The 15,632-nt window shown below is 35.1% G+C and overlaps 2 protein-coding genes across 2 annotated transcripts; one reads left to right on the top strand and one right to left on the bottom strand.

Annotated features, from left to right (window-relative positions):
- Window positions 1–2,488: 2,488 nt before the first annotated feature.
- Window positions 2,489–6,717, top strand: LOC110656302 (mitochondrial adenine nucleotide transporter ADNT1). Its single transcript, XM_058138072.1, has 8 exons — window positions 2,489–2,926; window positions 3,941–3,989; window positions 4,243–4,406; window positions 4,594–4,631; window positions 5,124–5,236; window positions 5,361–5,474; window positions 5,726–6,070; window positions 6,301–6,717. The coding sequence occupies exons 1-8, from the start codon at window positions 2,769–2,771 to the stop codon at window positions 6,382–6,384; spliced, it is 1,065 nt and encodes a 354-aa protein (XP_057994055.1). The 5' UTR covers window positions 2,489–2,768; the 3' UTR covers window positions 6,385–6,717.
- A 496-nt stretch (window positions 6,718–7,213) lies between these two features.
- LOC110656301 (COP1-interactive protein 1) lies at window positions 7,214–15,473 on the bottom strand. Its single transcript, XM_021812985.2, has 4 exons — window positions 15,288–15,473; window positions 14,816–14,894; window positions 12,904–13,077; window positions 7,214–12,689 (listed from the first exon to the last, which is right to left on the bottom strand). Exons 3-4 carry the CDS (start codon window positions 12,995–12,997, stop codon window positions 7,378–7,380), a joined length of 5,406 nt encoding a protein of 1,801 aa, XP_021668677.2. The 5' UTR covers window positions 12,998–13,077; window positions 14,816–14,894; window positions 15,288–15,473; the 3' UTR covers window positions 7,214–7,377.
- Between the last annotated feature and the right edge of the window lie 159 nt (window positions 15,474–15,632).

Raw genomic sequence — 15,632 nt, 5'->3', positions numbered from 1 at the left:
ATACCATGGAGAGGCACAAGATGTTCAGGAGAGCTTTGTTCAACAGGAGATGTTCGAGGCAAATCAATGAGGACATCAATTATCTAAGTGGGGGAGAATGTAAGGGGGACAGCCCGTTACCCAGTGAGGATTGGCCAAACCCAGCCAAATCGTAGACCTATGAGATGGTGTAAGGGCACAATTGATGAGAATGATAAGTTTGGCGGACACTTTTATAAATATGGAAAAGTGCATAGGGGTGTAACCACTGAGACATACTGATGTCTCCTCCTGCCAGAGGTCACTATGTTCCTAATGCTCTTTAAGGGAGTGTGACTAGTTGGCCACTGGTGAGCACGGTCGGGCCCAGCTAGTTGCTAAGTTTGGTGTCAAGCTCTCCACCGTCCCCGGGGTCACTAGCGCAAGGGCGTGACTCTAAGTGAGCTCCCTACGTACTCATTGTACTAGGCGGCGGGCATCGTGCTCTCGAGAGATAGGAGCTCGGTGTCTCCATGAAGAAGGAGCTTCATGGACACTACAAGGCCGAGGGGCTTATAGTGCTTGTCTCTCCTAGGCCCGAGGTTTCCATATGAGGTCGACAATGCTGCTCGATATAAGGGCCAATGATGCTACTTGGTATAGGAGAACAAATATTATACATTGACTTTGGGTTCAGCCATACGGTCGGATGATGCTTATTGCCTTGCTTTCAGACGATGCTTATGGATGTATACGATGAAGGGCGACATCATACTACAAGGAATATCAATGCTCAATTACTGTGCTAGATCCCTGGGAAACCCTCGACAAGAGTATTTAAGTTCCTCTATAAGAGAAAAAGTCATTGAATACGAGTAGGCTGGCCTAGATTGAGTGGAAGTCTAGGCGCCGCACGAGACTACTGTCCGAGCTAGGAAGTGGCCCCGTGACACTCAGGCGCTGCTTTGGGCTTCCAGAGAGATTTTGACACCTTAGATGAAAACAAAACCTTATCTTGACATCATCACTGTCAATCAAATTTTTTTTTTTATTTCCCATTAATCATCTAATCTAATTAGGTTATGTTTGGAGTATGAATCTTTGAATTTTGCATTTGATTATTATTCTAATACCACTTTAGATCATATTTTAAATCCAAATTATATTATTTAACAAATTAAATATAATGTATTTTAACTACAAGACTCTATTTAATTCAGTTCAAGAGTAAAATTTATTTCATTTGTAAATGAATTTCATGATAGAATTTATTTATAAATAAATTTATTTATTTAGTATATTTTATATTAAGTATAAAATTTATTTCAAATAAAATTAATTTTATATTTAGAATAAATAAAATAAAATAATACATAATAAGAAGATAATTTTGTCACTTGAATATATTTAATTTTAAGTTTAAAATTTATTTACAAATTTTATTAATTTTGATGGAATTTAATTTAGCTGTAACAAATTTTATAAAATTAATTATTAAGAATTTTAAATAAAATTCTTATTTAAATTAAATACTAAAATTTTATATTTATAAGTAAATTTTATAAAATTTATTTATATTAAACACTACCTAAACTTTAGAATAATTAAATATTTTAATTTTATTTTCATATTTAAAATAATATTTTTAAAAAGTATTTTTTTATCTATTAATCTCCACTGCATTTGACACCTAACTCTTAAAGTTATTCTCCCTTTTTTTGGATGGAATATATTCTTTCATATTAATTGAATACAATAAAATTATTAATGTATGAAAAATTATTGAACATATTTAATATATGTATACTATTACTCATAATAATAACAACAATTACATATTCTATATAATTTATGAAAAATTATATTTTAACCCAAAATAAAATTTTATAAAAATTTATTTTAATTAATTTTTTTGTGTCAATTCCCATATTTAGAATCCAAATAATTTAAAAAATTTAATTTTTCTAACTTCTAAAAATTTTTATTTAAAAAAAATTCATGCTAAAAATAATCCTTCATTTGAAATAAGTTATTTATATTAAAAAAAAAACTCAATTAAATTTGATACAATCATGTTTGATTTATTTTTTTAAATAATTTTTAAATTAGAAAGAATTAACATTTTTCTTTGTAAATATGAAATAAAAAAATTAAATTTTATAAAATTTTAATATATATTGTACTATTTTTTAATCTATCAAATATATTTTATAATTTTTTCAACTTAATCTTAATCAAATTTATAAAAAATATATATTATCTCCTTTTATTTTTATTTGTCACATTTAAATTTTTTTAAAAAAATATTTAAAAAATAAAAGAATATTAATTAATTTTTTAATTTTATTATTTATCTTTATTAAATATAATATATTTTATTATATTTATATAATAAATAATTAAGTGAAATAAAAAAATAATCTAATAAATTATTAATATAATTTTATAAAAATAAAGTATTAGCCTATAAAATCTAATGCCACATATAAAAATGGCTGAGATAGTTAATTAAAAAAAAAAAAAAAAACGTGACGCCCTATTGTAATCGTTTCCTTTTCTTCAGAAGACACAACACCCTGGCCAGCGGCACAGAGCAACGATAAAACACCGTATGACTATAGTAACCTCGCCTGCGGGTTAGGGTTATCAATAAATAACCTAATTTTATTAACGATTAAATAATATTCTCTTTCTCGCTATCTCTCTCTCTCTCTCTCTCTCTCTCCGGCCAACGCCTCCATCTCTCCAGTGAATAAGAGCCGCCGGAATAGCAGCAGACAACGCCGGAAGTTTGACTTAGGATTCCGGCGATGGCATCAGAGGACGTGAAGACTGGAGACTCTGCAGTTTCGACGATCGTGAATCTGGCTGAGGAGGCGAAGCTAGCAAGAGAAGGGGTTAAGGCGCCAAGTTACGCCCTTCTCAGTATATCCAAGTCCTTAATTGCTGGTGGAGTCGCTGGAGGAGTGTAAGTTCTGCTGTTTTCTTGCTTTCTCTCTGGTTTGATCTATCTGTTTCTTCGCTTTCAATTTTTTTTTTTCATTTTTTATGCCTTTGTTATTTTGTTTTCGTTCATATTATCTGGTTACTTATTGATTTCTGCTCTTGCTATGATTTTGCATCATGCAACTCTTTTCAGTTAGTTTTGTTAAGTTTTTTTTTTTTGGTTATACAAGTTAAAAATAATAGCTTTTTGTCAATGCAGTTTTAAAAAATAATTGTTATTTATGATAAATTTTGAATGAATTGTTCAACTTTAATTTATATCTGCTAATTTAATTTGCTTGTTGAATCGATGTGGGTTCTTTTGAATAATTGATAACCATTTCTTTGTTTTCTGTATCCCCTGATTTGTCTTCCTGATGATCAAGAAAGTTTTGGTGCAATTTTAATTAAATTTCGGTTAAAGTGGAATTTGGTAGTTCCATGGAGAACCTCTTGTCTGCAGTAGCAGCGAGATTTTTCTTTTTTCAATGATGGCTGGAGTAGACCATAGAGGTAGCTGCAACTCTAGTTATTAATGGACTATGCTTGCAGAATCTTCTGAATATATGAGAGACCTTCTAATTTTGGCGTTCTTAAAACTTAAAAGTATGTCCTTTACTTTTGTCGTTACTTTTACTTGGTTTCTTTCTTTCTTTTTTCTTTTCTTTTTTGGGGGGTCTATCTTGGGAAAACTTGCTTTACAGTTAACTGTAAATTCAAGGTTTGCTGAACAAAGTTCCATTCAATGAAAATTTAGTTTATGTATTGGCATCCATTTTCTTCCTTTGTATTTTCTTGTACTATTATTGTGCATATGCAAGGTTATTTGTTAGAAGGGTCTTGCTTGTGTGTATGTGGCTAAGTAGGAATTTTGAATGGAGGATTTTCTACTGCTTCAATATTAAATATGCAAATTCTTACTCAGCTTTAGCCTCTGAATTTTACTGTTTGCAATATTTCTTTATTCTAAATGCATGACATGTAATCTACCTTTCAGATCACGTACTGCTGTTGCTCCCTTGGAAAGATTAAAAATTCTTCTCCAGGTAGTTTTTTATTATGGTTTTTCTATTTAGTTTTATTTAAATACAGTGAGCAATTACATTAAATTACACACTGAATTTTTCCATTGAAGAAAATACTTCCAATAACCTGGACCTTTGCATATGTTACGGTTGTGGAGAGAGAGAGAGAGAGAGTATTAGGCAAAATTACTATGGCATTAGGGATGTGTTTAATTTTTATGGTGTTCCCATGCCTTTTAATCAGAGTAATAGGTTTTACTTTTGGAATATACAGGTTCAAAATCCACACAGTATAAAATACAATGGTACAATTCAGGGCTTGAAATACATATGGAGAACTGAAGGTTTCAGAGGAATGTTTAAAGGCAATGGCACTAATTGTGCTCGCATTATTCCAAATTCAGCAGTCAAGTTCTTTAGTTACGAGGAAGCATCCAAGTATGCTTTGTTGCTTCATTCTTTGCAGTTCTAATAGTTTTCAACTTCTAAGCTTTCATTTACATTGCATGTTGTGATCCACATTTTTAAATGAAAAATATCAAGGTTTTTATTTTCCTTTCATCTTCAATCTGTGGTTTTATTCTGCCAAATTAACCTTCTATTCTCTCTCACTTTTTGTGGACAGACGCATACTATATATTTATAGGCAGCAAACTGGAAATGGTATGACCATTCCTATATTTCCTTGCTTAGATTACTCAATTATACTCGTAAATATTCCTTGAGGTAGAAATCATTTGTTATTTTCCTATTTGATCATTATTTATATCTAGCCACCTGTTAAATTCTTGTCCTGATTTTCCATCTGCTGTACATGCATTAAACTTTCTATTTTCTTTTCTTTTTTGGTACGTTGTGTGCATTTTTTTTTTAAATGTGCATGCCTTTTTGTGCGTGTGCGTGTGTGTGTGTGTGTGTGTGTGTGTGTGTGTGTGTGTGTGTGATGTATGCATTATTTAATGTCAAAATAAGCATAGTAAATGGGACTATGATGTTGATGAGTGCTGTTTGGCTGCATGATTTGTTAGCAATGACAATCCATTGGGTTAGTGTAAATAGCTGAATCATTGATTTTATGTGCTTGCATGGTGATAATGTTCATGATAAGACTCTTTTAAGTTATTTATTTGTTTATGTAGCCATGCTCTCTTACAGATGATGCTCAGCTTACTCCTCTTTTACGTCTTGGAGCTGGTGCATGTGCTGGAATTATTGCCATGTCTGCAACTTACCCAATGGACATGGTTCGGGGACGGCTAACTGTCCAGGTATTGTTTGGGGATAGATTTATGGGACATACACTTTGTGGGTGATTTGCGGGTGTGGCGAAGTCCTTTGCATCTCAGCGTATGATAGCTTAAGTTTGTCCTTACAATTTAATTTTATTTGTAGACAGAAAAGTCTCCTCGCCAGTACAAGGGAATCTTTCATGCTCTTACAACAGTCCTCAAGGAAGAAGGTCCTCGGGCTTTATACAAAGGATGGCTGCCTTCTGTCATAGGAGTAGTGAGTAAATCAACTAGATTTCTATGCCTTTTCATTTATCATTTATTGTGCGTGTGCACTGTAAAATTCGACATTTGATGCAAGCAGACTTCTGTCTTAGTTTTAGGTTCCATTTCTGGTGGGATCAGAACTGAAGTTTCTGGTTCCTCTCTTAGGTCATGCTTTCTAATCTTTTTTTTTTCCTGTTGAACGTACAATCATGCAATATTTGATCTTTACTGAAGTGTCTAAATGTGTTGTGATTCTTGTAGATACCATATGTGGGTCTAAACTTTGCTGTGTATGAATCCCTGAAAGACTGGTTACTCAAATCCAATCCTTTTGGACTAGTTCAAGACAATGAGTTGGGAGTGACAACAAGGCTTGCATGTGGAGCAGCTGCCGGAACTGTTGGCCAGACAGTTGCTTACCCTCTTGATGTTATACGGCGAAGAATGCAAATGGTAGGCTGGAAGGATGCTGCTTCAGTTGTCATTGGTGATGGGAAGAGTAAAGCGCCTCTTGAATATGCTGGTATGGTTGATGCCTTCAGGAAAACAGTTCGGCATGAGGGATTTGGAGCACTGTATAAAGGCTTGGTCCCCAATTCAATGAAGGTCAGTGTGCTTTCTTATAATAGATTAGTTTTACTGCCGTATTATGGTAAATTGTTGTTAGCTAAGAGATTTCCCTTTCCCATTTTTAATTGTTTGCATGCATTTAGTTGACACTGATCTATTAATTCTTTTCCTATAAATGAAAAGAACATATTGCACTGTATAAAAGTGGGATTGTAAAGGAGATTGTCAAGCATGGAAATATTATTTCTTTTTCTTATTTTTTTTAGGTGGTCCCGTCCATAGCAATTGCATTTGTGACGTATGAGTTGGTGAAGGAAGTTCTTGGAGTTGAGGTGAGGGTATCCGACTGAAGCAAGAGGAATTCTAAGAAACATTTGAAATTCTGTCGCAAGAGAAGAAAGGAACATTAGGAGGTGGTCATTAGTTTATCTCATATCCAGCTAGCGAGGAATTTTAGAAGCCCAAATTTAATCCTTATTAGTTCTTAGATTTCTTTTCACATCTGCTAAGGTAATAAAGGAAGTATTTGCGAGGAAGCGATGCACTGTCAAATAGAATTTCATGCTAAGGTAATAAAGGAAGTGTGTGCATTCCAATAGGTTTCTAGAGAATTAAAATTTACGCTTTACCCACTTCTATATGTGATTATGACTACTTTATCAAATAGAATTTCATATTTTTTAGGTTTTTGGTTCTCTCTCTCTCTCTCTCTCTCTCTCTATATATATATATATATAAATATATATATATATATATATATATTAATTTAATGTGCTCTAATTATGATTAAAAGAGATATCTTGTATAATAATGGGTGCTTTTGTTAATCTGAAAGGAACCATTTGACTAGAATAGTTTCTGTCCGTTATATTTTAGATTTTCTTTTAGGTTTGCGCTCGTAGGAGCTTGTGCTATTAGTGAATTAGAATTAGTAGAGGATTATCACAAGCGGAAAAAAAATGAAATTTAATGAATATGACGAACTAAAAATTGGAAATTGCAATCACCCATAGAACACTTGAAAAAAAAGTGCGGGATTATAAAGGAAGCCATCATCTGGTATTTTGCCATTTATTCTGTTCTTTAATAAACTTTTGAACAATAATATAGCATGTTGAAGCACAATTTGCAACTATATTTTCAAGCACAAACCAAAGCAAGACAATGAATTCTATACAATGAATCGAATGCAAGCAAGCCTTACGATATATGATAACTAGTAACGTTCAACCATCACCTAAATATGTTGACATTCACAATGCCTTTATAAAAAATGAAGCAATGAAAACATTATATGCCACAAAATACCCAGTTGAATGTACAGGGATAAGAAATATCGATTTCTAAGCCACCCTCTGGCCTCTCACAGGCATCTTCGACAGAATTTCTCTGAGATAATCACAGCGGCTGCGGTGATAATCAATCCACAAGCACAGCTGCCTTATTGCCTCCCTCTTCTCCTCTCCCAGGTCTAATATACTTTCATCCCTCTCTTTCATCAACTTCTCTGATGCTGCCAACTTTTCCTCCAATTGGTTGACAGCTATAGTTAAGTTATCTATCTCCCCTTCATCCTTTTTCACCTTGATCTCTAGTTGTTCAACCTTCTCTCTCAATGCTGATTCCCGTTCTTTTGTAACTTGCAGTTGCAGTACTAGATCGCCTACTTCTTGTCCAAGTTGTCTCTTCTCATTCTTCATCTCTATTAGCCTATTTTTTGCAATCTGAATCTCATTTGACATTCCCAAAATACACTGTACATTGTTGTCACATTCCTCTTCAAATTTTTGGGTCAAAGCTTCTACTCCTGTCAAAGTACCGTTTACTTTCACTGAAATATCTGTGACCATCCTCTTACAAGCTTCATTGGTAGCAGCTATTATCCCAGACAACGTAGCAATCCTTTCCTCCAGCACTCTCAGCTCTTGCTGATAACTTGCTTCTGCTTTCCTAGAGCTCTCTTCCTTCTCAGCTAGTAATTGTTCCGTGACCCGGAGCTTCTGGTTCGACAACCGGAGCTTAACTTCAATATTGCGGACATTCTCAACCAACGTATTCAAATCATCTCCTTTTACTTCAAGATCTCTTTTCAGGTCCTCAATTGTTTCTTCCATTTCAGCAACTATCTGATCTTTGGAATCAGTATTCTTCTGGAATTCTTCTGCCATTTCTTCTACTTTCCTTTCAACTGCTTTGAGATTTTCCTTGCTCTCCTGGAACCAACCTTCCACTTGCTTGTACTCCTCACTCAGCTTCTTGTATGCCTCCTCCTGTTCCGCCAGCATTTTTTGCTGATCTGCAATTTTGCTTATGAACTGAGACTTCTGATTTTCCATTTCTGTCTGGCTTTCTGAAAATATTTGTTTCTCTTTCTCAAGCTGCAACTGCAATTGATTTTTCTCAGCCAGTAAGGAATCTAATTCCAGTTGCAGATTGTCAGCCTGTAAAGTTAAGGCCATTATCTGAGCAGAAGCTTCAGTCTCTCCTTTTTCTTGTCGCTCCTGGAGCGCAGAGAACTCTAGCCCTCTCTCTGTTGATGTTCTTTCCAATTCAAAAATTTTATTCTGTAACCCCAGCATTTCCTCTTCTAACGTCCCCCTTTCTTTGATTTCAGTTCTTACTTGCTCTTCAAGATCAATTTTCTGGTTGTGTAAATTCTCCACCTCCAATTCCAGATTTTTCATTTGCACTGTCAAGTTTTCTCTCTCCCCAAGCATTCTCTGATAATCTTCAGTCTTGTGTGCTATCTCCTCTTTCAGATTTTCCATCTGAAGCTGAACCAGGAAAGTTTCTTGAGTTTTTTTCTCCAGTTGCACTTCCAGTTCAGCTTTCTCATTTTGCAAGGACTCCAGTTGCTGTTGTAACTCACTAACTTGATCTATGAGACCCTTGACTTGAATTGATGCTTCATTTCCCTTAATTATCATATGTTCTTCCAACTCTGCTTTCTGTGTGTGTAAAGATTCCAAGTCTGCTAGAAGAGTGTTGACTTGTGATGTCAGGCTTTCGACTCTAGACAATGATTCTTTCTCATTAACATCAAGTTTCTTTGTGAGAGCAGACAGTTCATCTCCTCTCTCTTTTGACATCATTTCAAGTTCTGAAATTTGGGCCTTTAGTATTAAGTTATCTTCTTTCACTCCTTTTACTTCAGACACTTTGCTGTCAATCTGCACCTCCATATCTCTATTCTGGGCTCTCAATGACTCCAGCTCCAGTTCCAGGCCAGTCACTTGAGCCTTTAATTGCTCTATCTGAGCTGATGATTCATTACCATGTGCCTTGTGCGTCTCTGCAAGAGATGATAACTCCCTTTCCTTCTCAATCAATTTCTCCTTTAGTTGACCTGATTCAGACAGGAGTTCTGGTATTGTATTATGTGCCAGCTGAATCTCATTTGAAATTTCTGAAACTTTTAAGGTTAGAGAAGCATTCTCTTCACAAGCAACTTCCAAACTGTGATTAAGATCTGATAACTTTTGCTCTGCAGATTCCAGTTGCTGCTTCTTGCTGGAAAGTTCCTCTCTGAGAGTTTCTATTTCTTGCCCCAGTATTATTTTCTCGTCCTGCAATCGATCAGCCAAGGTTCTTAAGTCTTCAATAGTCTTCTCTATCTCATCAATTCTTCTCACAGCAGTCTCTTTCTCCATGAGCATGTTGTCTTTCTCTCTAGTCATACCTTCCAATCTTGAATTCTGTACCAATATTGATGAGGTAAGAGATTTATTTTCTTCCTCAGAATGTGTCAATTTTTGGCTTAAATCTGACACTTGCAGCTCTGCAGATTCTAGTTGCTGCTTAATACTGGCAAATTCTGCTCTAAAACTTTCTAGTTCTTGCCCAAGAACAACCTTTTCTTTGTCAGCAACTTCCAAACTGTGATTAAGATCTGATATCATCTGCTCTGTAGATTCCAGTTGCTGCCTCCTGCTGGAAAGTTCCTCTCTAAGAATTTCTATTTCTTGCCCCAGCCTTGTTTTCTCATCCTGCAATTGACCAGCCAAGATTCTCAAGTCCTCAGTGGTCTTCTCTATCTCTTCAATTCTTCTCAAAGCAGTCTCTTTCTCTGTGAGCAGGCTGTCTTTCTCTCTAGTCATATCTTCCAATCTTGAATCCTGTACCAAAATTGACGAGGTAAGAGATTTATTTTCTTCCTTAGAATGTGTCAATTTTTGGCTTAAATCTGACACTTGCAACTCTGCATATTCTAGTTGCTGCTTCATACTGGCAAATTCTGCTCTAAAAGTTTCTAGTTCTTGGCCAAGAACTACCTTTTCTTCGTCAGCAACTTCCAAACCGTGATTAAGATCTAATATCATCTGCTCTGTAGATTCCAGTTGCTGCGTCCTGCTGGAAAGTTCCTCTCTAAGAGTTTCTATTTCTTGCCCCAGCCTTGTTTTCTCATCCTGCAATTGATCAGTCAAGGTTCTCAAGTCTTCAATGGTCTTCTCTATCTCTTCAATTCTTCTCAAAGCAGTCTCTTTCTCTGTGAGCAGGCTGTCTTTCTCTCTAGTCATATCTTCCAATCTTGAATTCTGTACCAAAATTGACGAGGTAAGAGATTTATTTTCTTCCTCAGAATGTGTCAATTTTTGGCTTAACTCTGAAACTTGCATCTCGGCAGATTCTAGTAGCTGCTTCATACTAGCAACTTCTGCTCTAAAACTTTCTATTTCTTGCCCAAGGACTACCTTCTCTTCATCAGCAACTTCCAAACTGTGATTAAGATCTGATATCATCTGCTCTGTAGATTCCAGTTGCTGCGTCCTGCTGGAAAGTTCCTCTCTAAGAGTTTCTATTTCTTGCCCCAGCCTTGTTTTCTCATCCTGCAATTGATCAGCCAAGGTTCTCAAGTCTTCAATGGTCTTCTCTATCTCTTCAATTCTTCTCAAAGCAGTCTCTTTCTCTGTGAGCAGGCTGTCTTTCTCTCTAGTCATATCTTCCAATCTTGAATTCTGTACCAAAATTGACGAGGTAAGAGATTTATTTTCTTCCTCAGAATGTGTCAATTTTTGGCTTAACTCTGAAACTTGCATCTCGGCAGATTCTAGTTGCTGCTTCATACTAGCAACTTCTGCTCTAAAACTTTCTATTTCTTGCCCAAGGACTACCTTCTCTTCATCAGCAACTTCCAAACTGTGACTAAGATCTGATACCATCTGCTCTGTAGATTCCATTTGCTGCTTCCTGCTGGAAAGTTCCTCTCTAACAGTTTCTATCTCTTGCCCCAGCGTTGTTTTCTCATCCTGCAATCGATCAGCCGAGGTTCTTAATTCTTCAATAGTCTTCTCTACCTCTTCAATTCTTCCCACAGCAGTCTCCTTCTCCGTGAGCACATTGTCTTTCTCTCTAGTCATATCTTCCAATCTTGAATTCAGAACCAAAATTGACGAGGTAAGAGATTTATTTTCTTCCTCAGAATGTGTCAACTTTTGGCTTAAATCTGACACTTGCAGCTCTGCAGATTCTAGTTGCTGCTTAATGCTGGCAACTTCTGCTCTAAAACTTTCTAGTTCTTGCCCAAGAATTACTTTTTCTTCATCAGCAACTTCCAAACTGTGATTAAGAACTGATACCATCTGCTCTGTAGATTCCATTTGCTGCTTCCTGCTGGAAAGTTCCTCTCTAACAGTTTCTATTTCTTGCCCCAGCGTTGTTTTCTCATCCTGCAATCGATCAGCCAAGGTTCTTAAGTCTTCAATAGTCTTCTCTATCTCTTCAATTCTTCTCACAGCAGTCTCTTTCTCCATTAGCAGGTTGTCTTTCTCTCTGGTCATATCTTCCAATCTTGAATTCTGTACCAAAATTGACGAGGCAAGAGATTTATTTTCTTCATCAGAATGTGTCAATTTTTGGCTTAAATCTGACACTTGCAACTCTTCATATTCTAGTTGCTGCTTCATACTGGCAACTTCTGCTCTGGAACTTTCTAGTTCTTGCCCAAGAACTACCTTCTCTTCTTGCAGTTGATTAGCAACAATTTTTAACTCTTCTATTGTTTTCTCTCCTTCCTCAATCCTTCTAATAGCATTCTCTTTCTCCACAATCAAGTTATCCTTCTCTTTGCTCATCTCCTCCAATCTCTTGGTCAGTTCTGCTTCTATATTGCCAGAAGCATCAAGGTTTTGCTTCAACTCTCCATTCTCAACCAAAAGTTTTTCTTTCTCCACATCTAGTCTTTCAACTTCAAACTTCAACTTTTTACTGATCTCCTCTGCTGCTTGTATTTTGCTTAAAGCTGTCTGATGTTCCAAATTTAAAGCTTCCTTTTCTTCAGTGGTAGCAGTAAACTTACCCTTCAGTTCTGCAACTTCTAGATTTTTCATTTCAAGTTCTTGCTTTATGACATCTGTTATCTTCTGATATTCACTTTCGAGTTTTCCATTTTTACTTCCTTTGTCTTTGGAAGAATAATCAGATTCTGAGTCTGAGCTCGATGAAGAGGTCTCTGCTCCTTGTTTCCCATGAAATTTCTTTCTTAGCTCTCCAGTCAGATGATCATATTGTTCATAAAGCAATTGGTAATGTTTGTGGAAATCCTCAATTAGCTCAACCAGAGGTTCTTTTTTGGAGTTTTCTACTGAGAGCCCATCATTTTCTTCGACGTCTTCCTCTTTGAGAAGCTTCAAGATCTTCTTTACTTTGTTCTCAATTTCTGCAGAAAACAGAAGACTTCTTTACACTATTCATGGCAAGGAAATGTTTATATCTGAATTTTAAAAAAGTAACCAAAATTAATCATTGTGCATTAACTTTTAACTTTCCCACTCTTAACAAAGCCATTTTTGCAAAATTTAGAATGAAAAGTTAGGCCATCGTCATAACCTCAAAAAAATTTCTTTAATGAAGTCACTGATAGAAGAAATCACCTGTTTTAGTGCCTTTTAGCTGTTCATCTTGCTCTGAATCAATATGACTACCAAAGAATGATTTTATAGACTCTCTCCACCGCCGCCTTGTCATCTTCTCTTTGAATTTTCAATTAGTTTTCCTTGTCAAGAACATTAAGACAAGGAGTCATCTTGCACCCAAAATTTTAAAATCTGCAAAGCATGACATGGATATAATTTTTTATATCTCAGAACTCCATAATCAGTGCACAGTAGCTTATTCAGAATTTGTCAAATTTGACACGGGTATGTTTTCAGAGAAAATGGCAAAGCTCCAAGAAGCCAGTTCATGCAAAAATTGTACTGTAATGATGAAATAATGCTTATGCAGTAATGTTATTAGATAGGTAAGATTCCTTTTGCAATATCCATCATCGAAGAACTTATGGCTAACCTTCTGACAACTAGGTATCCAACTGAATATTTATCGACTAATGAAGCTTAGATAAAAGTTCAAATTCAACTACTTCCATGACCAAAAGAAAGTGGTTACAATCTATCTAGGCATAGAATATTGTTGTTCCATTGGAGGTTGAAACTAAAGGACAAACAAAATCTCTTGAATTGATACATGGCTTTCAGAAAACATGACATTGTACAACTCGAAAATGCACCATGAAACTATTATAAATAAAGTTGTTATTCTCTGCCATCGACTACCAGTACCTTATTCCACTTTAGCCCATTTCAGTTTTGGATCCTAGCTTTTCTTTTCCTTCTTGTGAGATCTTCAACTGATCTTTTTGTTTCGATAATGGAGAGAAGAAAAAAGAAAAGGAATATAATTTCACAAATTTCCTTTGTTTAGATAGCAAATAGAGTAAAGAAATAAGAAATAAAGGGAAATTATATTTTCCAGTTTCCCTTCATTAATCCAAAATATTTCTCTCCATTTAGAGTGAAATGGAGGGAAATGGAGCGACTTGACACCATTTATATTAAAATTAATTATATACCCTTAACATCATATAATAATAAAACCATAAATTCATAGTAATTAAATAATTTTGTTAAGAGAGAAATTCCATTTCTCTTCTATTTTAATAAAGTATCCAAACAAACAATAGAAAAGATTTTTTTCATTTCTCCTTTTTGGTTTCTGATCATTTTCCTTGCTCAATTAAGGATCAAAACAAAGGGTAAGAGATTGTCAAACACTCGATACTTTTTCTTTTCTTTTCAAGGGAAACCTCATTACTATTAATAACATGTCCAATAATAGAACATGATTTTTTAAATATAAGATCCAATAGTAATATTGGTTCATAAAGTCATTAGTCTAGTAGCCAGCCCACTCATGGAGTGTATGCACTTCAGATATTCTGATGCTCTGAAAGAAAAAGGGAAGGAACCAAAAAAGATATTCCATTTATTAAATTTAGGAGTAATGAAGGATGACAAAACATAGTATCATCAAACAAATTCCTTCCAAATTAATTAACAGCCTCGTGACTAAGTTTAACCACAGCGCGACTGTAGATCTGCCGCCACCTCATTAGCACTGGGGATTTTTTTTTTTTTTAAAGACCAGAAAATGACAGCTTATATCGAAAAATAAGTGAGCTGGTTTTTTTTTTTTTCCTTGTTATTTCCTGTTTTCGTAAAGAAAAAAATTTAAATAATAAAAAAAACCCCATAAGTGGAAATGCCAACAACGGGACGTCGCGGGGACCACCGCGCGTGAATTTCACCTCCGGTGGAGATTGGCTTCAGCGCATACAGCCGCCTTCCCCAGCAGCTATCCAGTACCGGATAACCATTGCTAAAATAGGGATTTAAAAGACAAGAAAATCCGTTTTAAAACCTTTAATTACTATTTGTTGTTTTTTCCGCTCTTGAAAGCTACCAATAAGTCAGGTAAAAAAAAAAAAAGAAAAATAGAATTATTTACCAGGAAATTTCTCTTTTATGGTTCGCTTTCCCCGTCTAGTCTTCTTCAGAAAGCTTCACCAATGTTCTGCAATACCAATCTGCAGAAAGATAAAGAAAAGTTCTGAACTTATGATTAACCAAAAGGCATAAAAGAAAAAGAGAAACAAGTAATCAAACGATCACGAGTTCTTTAATTAGACCTATTTTAAATTTGAATAAAAAAACTAAAAAAAAAAAGATCAAAGCAGATAAGAAATGAACGAAGAAAACTAGAAAACCATAACGCCGCTCATGCATGCATACTCGATTATTCAATTTCGAATAACATAACAACTCGATCTAATAAACAAGAACTTCACTAGAAATTAAGTTTGATGCACAGTTCAGTGTTCAAGAACATGAAATCAAAGATCCAATCCGAAAAGAAGAAAGAACAAACTCGAAAGATTGGAAAGTGAAAAGTTAATCAGATTGATAATGATATGGATTACCTCTAAATCAGAGCTGAAAATCTCGATTTCAGTAACGGAGAACCTAAAAGGAAACGCTCAGAAGAGAGAGAACCAAGAGAAAGAGAAGCAGTGTCTCCAATGAGATGGAGAGAGAGAGATTTATTTCTATTTAATTAAAAAAAGAATTAAACGGAAAGTGGTTTTGTTTGGATTAGAGCACTCAAAGCGACTTGCACAGCATTTGTAGCTTCAATTGCAGGAGAGCAGGAGGAATGGAATCTTTGGACCTTTCTCTTTAATTAAATGCCCTTTTGATTCACGATTTATTACTTCAATTGCCACTCACATTCTCGTTGGTCACATTCAACTTATCTTCTTTGGGGT

This window comes from Hevea brasiliensis, chromosome 16, assembly GCF_030052815.1.
Source record: "Hevea brasiliensis isolate MT/VB/25A 57/8 chromosome 16, ASM3005281v1, whole genome shotgun sequence".
Taxonomy (NCBI): Eukaryota; Viridiplantae; Streptophyta; class Magnoliopsida; order Malpighiales; family Euphorbiaceae; genus Hevea; species Hevea brasiliensis.
This window is presented reverse-complemented; position numbering and strand designations above follow the sequence as displayed.